The 8,538-nt window shown below is 33.5% G+C and overlaps 2 protein-coding genes across 2 annotated transcripts in view; both read right to left on the bottom strand.

Annotated features, from left to right (window-relative positions):
• LOC107090295 overlaps positions 1-2,350 on the bottom strand; it is a 5,344-nt gene extending 2,994 nt beyond the window's left edge. The window contains exons 1-4 of the mRNA XM_015383602.1: positions 2,301-2,350; positions 1,932-2,062; positions 1,407-1,498; positions 1,170-1,254 (exon numbers count right to left, since the gene is read on the bottom strand). Coding sequence (XP_015239088.1) covers positions 1,170-1,254; positions 1,407-1,498; positions 1,932-1,971 — 217 coding nt within the window. The 5' untranslated portion in view covers positions 1,972-2,062; positions 2,301-2,350. The remainder of the gene's footprint in view (positions 1-1,169; positions 1,255-1,406; positions 1,499-1,931; positions 2,063-2,300) is intronic.
• A 5,393-nt stretch (positions 2,351-7,743) lies between these two features.
• The window catches only part of LOC107090294 (gap junction beta-7 protein-like), a 10,550-nt gene continuing 9,755 nt past the window's right edge, over positions 7,744-8,538 (bottom strand). Inside the window, 1 exon segment of the mRNA XM_015383601.1 lies at positions 7,744-8,533. Coding sequence (XP_015239087.1) covers positions 8,320-8,533 — 214 coding nt within the window. The 3' untranslated portion in view covers positions 7,744-8,319.

The raw sequence follows: 8,538 nt of genomic DNA, 5'->3' as shown, positions 1-8,538 counted from the left end.
AAACACATCTCCTTACATGAGAAAAGTGCTGTGAACATATGAATCCTAGTGCATTCAGACTGTCATCGATTGACCCTGACGCTTCTATAGAGGTGAACACATGCGCTACTGAACCGCCTCACAAAGAAAGCCTGCTTTGAAAGCAGGGGTGAAGTGACCAAGTTCAGAACAATTCTTAAATGGCTGGTCTGTTGAAATAAACCGACCAGTGGTCATAGTTTTTTTTTGTTTTAACTAGGGCTGAAAAAATTATCGGATTAAGTCAAAAAAGGTTTATTGAAATAATTGTCAACTAATTTAGTAATCGATTAATCATTAACTGGACTTTAGAAACTAAAATATACCTTTAGCTGACAGAGTGACCCACCTTGAGCATCAATTATAACAATATTGCCAAAATAAAAATAATAATATGTGCACATTTTGCATTTAAGGTACAAAAAAAATACTTTTTCATCTCTGAATAGGCTCTATCCAGAACTGCTGAAGTGGAAAATTTTTTGTTTTACCTGGTTTAATTTCATAAAAAGTCTTCCTTAAAGAACATTTTGCTACCAGATTATTAATCGATTAATTGAAAAAAATAATCGACAGACTAATCGATTTGCAAAATAATCATTAGTTACAGCCCTAGTTTTAAAAAATAAAACGCATAATTGCTAAACCACGTACTGGTTTAGCAATTATGCTGGGGCTGCAGGTAGATCAGAGTTAAGTTTCTGGAACAATCTGGTAGTTTGCATGTTAAGGGGAGATATAAGTGCCACTTCTGACATGGCAAAATGAACAGAAGAGAAAGGGGTGGGCCTTATTAAAATTAGCAAAGAGACAAAAAAAGAAAGTATGTAGCATTAAAAAAATAAAATCCCTCCCCTGGCGCTTAAAATAAAATAAAAAAAACCTGGAGAGAACTTTGTATTATAACTGAATAAACGACAAAATATTCAGACAGAAAGTCTGTTTACATTTTATTACACTGTTTACATTTTGATCACTGCTGCACTTTATAAATTTAAATGTTTATTTCACTGCTAAGCTGTTCATTCACTGTTGAAAAAGCTGTATGCATCGCAATTTTGTTTAGTAAGCACTCTGTGTGTACAAAATGAGAATAAAGTTTGCCTAAGTTTGCCCTAATGCAGGGCATTCTTGAAAGTTCATTTATTCACCTTTTTCTTTGACTTGACTATCCCTCTCCTTTCGTCGTTTCTCGCGTGCCGAGGATGTTGAACGAAGTAAAGATGGGAGCTCATCCTAAAAAACAGATACTATTTCAAATCACAGATTTAAATCTGCAGCTTAATCAGTGAAAATGTTTACGGCTGAGTTCTTATAGACGTTCAAAGTATGGAAATTTTCCTTCTTAACATCTCTACCCTGCTTTCCGAGTTGGCAGAGGCTCTAACCTCCTGTGTGCTTTGATCTTGTGGCTGGTTATCAACAGAGATGTCCGGGATCAGCTCCTTCCTCAGAGCCATCCTGCTCTGCTGTCGAGTCACTGTGTCAAGAGAGGAAAATCAACTTTATGTAGTCAGCACATGTTTTCTGTTTAAACATAACATTTTGTAAAATTACGAAACGTGACGTGAAATTTGAAAATGTGTCAAGTAAGATAATCACAGCTTCTGGCAGCATGCTACTTCACATTAATTATATTTAAAATAAAAAATAAGACCTGCTTTTCCCACAAGTCCATTTCTTTACAGAAATGAATATAAAAAATATCATACTATTGTAAGTTTGAGCCTTTAAAAAAATGTGTTTATATGAAATTGTTATTTATTAGTGAAGTGGCCTATAACTTCTTTGTGTGTCAATATGTGTCCTGTATTTATTGAGATTTTTGTGTAACTATGTGGAAAAGCCTGTTAATGGGGCCCTTGTTAAAGAAGCCATTAGTTTGGACAAATTGTCAAGTTGTTCTATTCCACCTGATGATGACGATGAAGAGTGTCCTCTTCTTCCTCTCATGTAAGTGTGGGATCATCCAGCCTGGAGCACCAACTGACAGGGGAGGCCCAGAAACCTCAACCCGGATAAATTAATATCTAAAAGCGTTATACTGTAAAACAAAAGTAAGCACTGAACGGTAACTGACAGCGCGCGAGGACAGGGGCTGACATGACAACAAACTGAACATACAAGACAATAAATATCAGCAACTAAAGTTCGTTTTCTCTAGATTATATTAAGATAACTATCAAGTTAAAGTCCGAAATAACGTATTACTGTTTTTATTTTGAACAAACAGCACCGAAAAGAAATGCAAAGTACAGCAATTTTAGTTTAAAAACACTCACAGTAGATTTTTCCTCACTTTCGCGGCGCCATGTTTGTTTCGCTCCACGCTACCACGTGACCAGTACGTCAGACGTCAGTTACGCTTCCGTCGAAAGTCTAGTTTCAGTATTTGCTGCCCAAAATTAAAAAAAATATCATTTAAAATAATTCATAAGTTTTACCCGTCTAATGATCATATTGTCAAAAAATTTTAAAAAGACATTGATATACTGTGCACTTTTTGTTCCACGAGTGTTGAAACAGTAACCCATTTGTTTTGGCATTGCTCTTTTGTCCAAAATCTCTGGTCTGACATTTGTAAGTTGATTGCAGAAAAAATTGAGAAAGACTTTAAGTTATTCTGGAAGGATGTCCTTTTTGGACTTTATGACCTCAACAGTACTAAGACTAGACCAAATGGAACTTTCATTATTAATCTGATTATTCTCTTGGCAAAATTCTACATTCATAAATGTAAGTTTACACATTCCAAAATATCATTTATTGCTTTTAACAATGAGGTCAAGCAATATGTCAACACGATTAAGTATTCTCTTAATCAAAAGACAACAAAAACTGTAAATGTGTGTAAACAATTTAATATCTTTTTGTAAATTGTACTTTCCCTGGCAAAATGTGAGGATTTTCATTTTTGTTTTTATTTTTTTGTTAAAAAACCAGAAATGTTGGATACTGCACAGTGTAATATTTTCTCAATGGAGACGAATGTTTGTATTTTTGTAAAGTGTGCAATTATTGAATAAAAAAAAAAAAAAAAAAAAAAATTTCAGTTTTTGTTATCAACAGCTGTCCTTCAAGTGAAATTAAATGGATCCAAACATTTTTGGGTGGCTTATGATAACCTTTCCCCTGTTGTCTTTTCGCGAAAAATATAAATTCGAGAGTTATTCCCAACAGATGTTTACACTTTTAAATATGTATGCAACTTTAAAGCGAATTTAAAAAGAGAATATATGATTATTGTTGAACCAGGGACGACTTTTTTCTAATGCAGTGGAATTGGAGAAAAGTAGTTGTCTCTAATTTATGTATAAATCAGCTCTCTCGTTTCTCCATATTGTTCTTCCACGTATTTTATACAAAAATATTTTAACAAAAAAAATCCCATGAAATCGGGAGAACTACGGGTACATGCAGTTACTGCACCCACGCTGTACAAAACGCTGTTTGTTAAGTTCTTAAAATGACCAAAGCATTAACAGTATCATGCTAGACATAGGCTACTAGATATCTCCAAAGCAGGGGCGGAGCTAGATGGGGGGTCAGGGGGGGCCATGGCCACCCTTAGCCAATCATTGGCCACCCCTGTGGCCACCCCTAACATTTATTTCCCTCTTATACAGATGGTGGCAAAACATTTTAATCTTTCATATATTAACAATTACTTGACAACAAAAACACTGTGGTTAATTCTGCACATCAATATACTAAAATTAAAGATGATAAATACAGAATTAATGCTCTTTTCAGAACTAGATTTTGATTATATAGGGTAAAGAGAAAATTATGTGTCTCTGCAAGTCATCTAGGAGTCTTAAGTGAAATCATAGATAAATAAAAATTTTATTAAAAACTTATTAAATGATCAACTTATGTAGATACCAGTATTTGTAAATATCAATCTTATGCAGAATAATTACTGATAAAAGTAGGTAAGTAATGACAATGGAAAAGATGTTTGCCCAAAACTTAAACCTTAAAGAATTTTATCCACTATACCTTTGTTTGAGCCAAATGCTTGATTTATGATAGAATATTTAATATTACTAGTTTACTATTTTTGTCTGATTTGATATGATATATATGAATATGAAATATTTTGGTTTGAAGTATAAGTTGACTTAATTGTGAAATAATGAATTTGTTTAGTTGTATTTTTGCTGCTGTGGATAATTTACGCTGTTTCTTACCTCCACCCCTTCATTATATACAGGTGACTGCAGCACCTGAAATATATTGGAGTAGGCTATTGGGGTCAGGTGAGCTCTTGCATTCAGGCACGCAGCCATACCGTTTTTGACGGCTATTGATTCTTGTTGTTTTTTTGAGTGGCATAAAAAGGAACAAAATGAGAAATATGATCTGCCTGTCACGTCATACTGCGGTAATAAATTCTAAGTTTGTTTTTATTTTGAAAAATAAAGCGTCTTGATCAAGAGGAAAGAAAGTTTGTTGGATTGCATGGTCACTTTAAAAAACATCTGACAGAGCTGAAGTGAGTCTAACTTGGATGCTTCTGAACCAACAGCCATGCGCATCTTTATTGGAAAGATTGTGCTAATGCCTTTTATTTAGAAAGCACAAATATTTCAATATATTCCTCTCTTTGTTAGCAAATGCTGTGGGAAAGTATAGTTTGTCTTTATTTAGAAAATATGGATGTTTTGCTCGTTATTTTCCTGTTGGAACAGTATAAATTGACTGTGAGGTTTTGGTGCCTATCTACATTCGGCCACCCCTAAGTGTACATTGGTTATTGCCTGGCCACCTTTATTTAAATTTCTGGCTACGCCTCTGCTCCAAAGGGCTCCACAGTCGTGTGATGTTGGCCAAGTCGATTTGTACCTATTTTCCTGTACTAACAGTGTTTGGGCAGTAGGTGACAGTCAGAGTATAAGGAATCCTGCTGTGCAAGTTCTCAGTCAGGACTGTTTATAAAAGCATTCTGATGCATATTTAGGGATCTATGTTAGCTAAGAAAGAATTGAACTTGTTTTGTGGTTGTATAAACTGACCCGTGACTAATCAACTGAATTAACCTACAAATATTTGTTAAGATAAGCAGAAACACATATATTTATACATCCATCTTTTTTATTTATTGTATAAATTGAACCTAACTTCCCATATCTAACTCTTCCAACTCACCTCCAAATTAAAAGTTACATAGAATCTGACAAAAAAACAACATTTCAATGCATGCTTACTGTGTATCGCTTGAAGTTTTATTTCAACAGAGATTTATTGTCTACTTTTTTTTTTACTTTTTTTTCACATTGAAAATCAAATTTCCTCTCGCTTTTGTGTTCTTCCTTTTTTAAACATTTTTCTTTTTTGTTTTCACTCTTTCACTTTTTTTAGTCTTGCAGTTTCAGCACCCACTGTTAAAAATACACTCTTATTATAATGTGCTCCTTTCTTTTGTATTTGTGTATTCTACTTTGTTACTACATACTGCAGAAACTATAAATCTAAAAATTCTTATTTTATTTTATTTTTACACTTATTTTTTTTCTTTCTACAACCATGTTTATATAGTGGCCCATATTATATATATATATATATATATATATATTTGTTTTTGTTATGTGCAATTTTCTTTTAACCAAATATGTTCTAAAATGGTTCAAATAGCTCTTTGAAGCACATAGAGTAATAAAACCTACAGAACAACTCATGCTTTTTATGGTTCATCTTAAAAGATACTTTTATTTTCAATACACATTAAATTAAAAGGTATGATGCAGCCGTACTGTAGAAACCCCCTTTTATGTATTACTTCAAGGTTTAAACACTACAGTCTCTGATTTTACTGTGAAGAAAATATTTGTTGTGGATTTAATATATTTAGATTAATATTTTCCAATTTTCAGACTAAAATGGAAATTTGCAATTCTTAAAGTTAATACATTTTTGTTTCCAAATTCAAAAAAACCTTAGACTCATTTGTCTAATTATCTTCACTTCTGTAATTTTTACTGACATGTAGAATATCGACATCTGGAAATATATTTGATTGCCTAGTGGTCAGAGCTCATCGGTTTATTGGAGAATCCATCATAGATTCTCAGGAGCACAGGAACTGGCAGTTTTTTAACTACAGCTCTTGCATTTCTATGTTCTTATGTCTTGTGGTACAGTGCTCCACCAAGCTGGAAAAATGCACAGATCATCACCTACGTTCTCCTGGTGAACATTTTGGACTCATTCTATTGATGACAATGTTCTCAGTGAAAGTTGTGTGAAAACTCACTCCCTTTAGAGGACACAAACTCACTCAGGTCTTTTAGCAGCTTTTATTTAGTTTTCTTTTAAAGTTATAAGGTGGGTTTGCTTTAAAAAAAAAAAAAAAAAAAAACTCCAGTCATCTGTGGGCCAGTCTTGTCATTGAGGAATTTCTTTGACAGGATTGCCTTATTTTCCCCCCATTTTAAATTAAACTCTTTATTCTTTCTAAATCTAATGTTTGTTTGTTTTTCGTCTAAGGATCTCTAAAGTTTAGATATCCAAACATTTTCTTTTCGATAAAATAACAGTAGAGAAAAAATGTTGATAGTCAAACCCAAATAAAAGACAACAACATAAACTGTAAAAAAAAAAAAGAAAGAAAGAAATACAGACTAAAAGAAAAAAAAAAAAAAGAAAAAAGAAAAACTGATGCCAAATTTTATCTGTCATTTAAACAGAGAGAGGTATCCTCAGGGAGAGTTCAAACCAAAACATAAAACTTGAAAAGTTTTTTAAAAATGAGTTAAATAATAATCCCTTCAAGTAATTAACATAGAATTAGACTTCAATAGAATTCAACTTTATTGTCATTACACTGTTACAAGTACAAAGTAACGGAATTAACTCTCTGCATTTAAGCCATCCCCTGGGGAAATGTGGGCTGCCATTGTGTGGCTCCAGGGAAACAGTATGAGGTTAAGGGTCTTGCTCAGGGACCCAGAGTGGCAGTCTGTGGGAGTGGGGCTTGCACTCAAATCCTCTGGAACCCAAGCGTAATGCCCTAACCACTAGGCCCCCACTCCTCTATATAAACATAACCTACCTAGCACACATTTAAAAAGCAGACAACTGAAATGCAGAGGGTTTAAATTACTACAATCAACTTACAAATGTATCAATCATGTGACAAAATGGCCCTGAAGTGCTTTCATCCATAGTCAATAAATGGGGCACTGCTATATAACTTCTCGGAGGCAGGGCCCAATTACTATACGGGATCCTAAAGTAAGTAAGAGCAGGACATGAGACGTCACATAAGTCATACCTACTGATAATGCAAACCTTAAAGTAATCTTTTTTTACCAATATAGAGGAATACATCCATTCATGCACCTAAAACAGTTTTATCTAGTATAGTTGTAGCTCATCTCTTTGACAAAGGAACATTTGAAAAAAAAAAAAAAACTTTTGCTCTACTAGTTACTGCATGAATTCAAGGGTTACTGAATTCAGGGGTTACTGATATTTGTGTGTTGAGTTAAAAATATATGTTAGGAGACAGAATTATGTATTTCATTAATTACTGGCTTTCTAATTTGAAACCTGTAAAGACATCAGTTTTCACCATGATTGCAACGTAACATAATAATCCACACATGCCAGGTCTCGCGCTACTTATCTGATCCAAATGACGTAACAACTAATGTCAAAAAGAAAAATTATCTTAGGTAATCTGAACTAAAAAACATTTGTGATATTTTATAAATATCCAACTTAATTTTATTGTTTTTTTTTTTAAGTAATCTTTATTTATAAAGCTCTTTTCAGTGTTTTCTTTTTTTGGTTAAAAATTTTGATCCAGCTCTGAATTAGAAAAAGTGATACGGTATGTTTTTAAAGTTATTGTTTATCTGGTTTTTAACTGGTCCTTATTCAATTTTATGAAGCTGCTAGAAAACTAGCATTTACCATCAGTGCGACAGTCCACAAGCTCATCTGAAATATTGTTATCCTGTACAAGAGCCAAGAATTTAAGAATAGACTAGATGTTACACATATTATTGGAAGAAATATAGAGAACTCTGGAAGTGTCTGTAAAATGTCCCCAGAAAAGCACAGAGGGATTACAGAAAATACTGATCAAGATAACGTCATATATACAAACTGGAAGAAAAACAAATGTCTGTGACGGTAAATATTTAAAACATAAACAATATTATCTGTAAGAGGCAGATAACATATTGCGTTACATACTCCCATCTCTATGAAATAAAAGGAAAAAAAAGAATGTTATAAAGTTCTAAGATAAATTTTAAAATACATAAATGTCCACATGTCTTTTAATTACTTCTAAGGATTAAAGAGATTTAAAGATTCTTCTTTGGAACCAGGGACTTGCTGTTGTTCCGGGCACTGAGGAACTGGACGGACAGGTTTTTCAACCTCATCAGCTGCAGGTCGTATTTTTTCAAAGTGCTCAGCTGATGTAAATCTGTTGGCAGTTGCAACATGCAGCTCGCTGCTTCTTAAAATCCTCCGCTCTACATAGCGCATGGTGCAATGTTTCCA

The sequence above is a fragment of the Cyprinodon variegatus genome, unplaced genomic scaffold (genome assembly GCF_000732505.1).
Source record: "Cyprinodon variegatus isolate N-32 unplaced genomic scaffold, C_variegatus-1.0 Scaffold288, whole genome shotgun sequence".
Lineage (NCBI taxonomy): Eukaryota > Metazoa > Chordata > Actinopteri > Cyprinodontiformes > Cyprinodontidae > Cyprinodon > Cyprinodon variegatus.
This window is presented reverse-complemented; position numbering and strand designations above follow the sequence as displayed.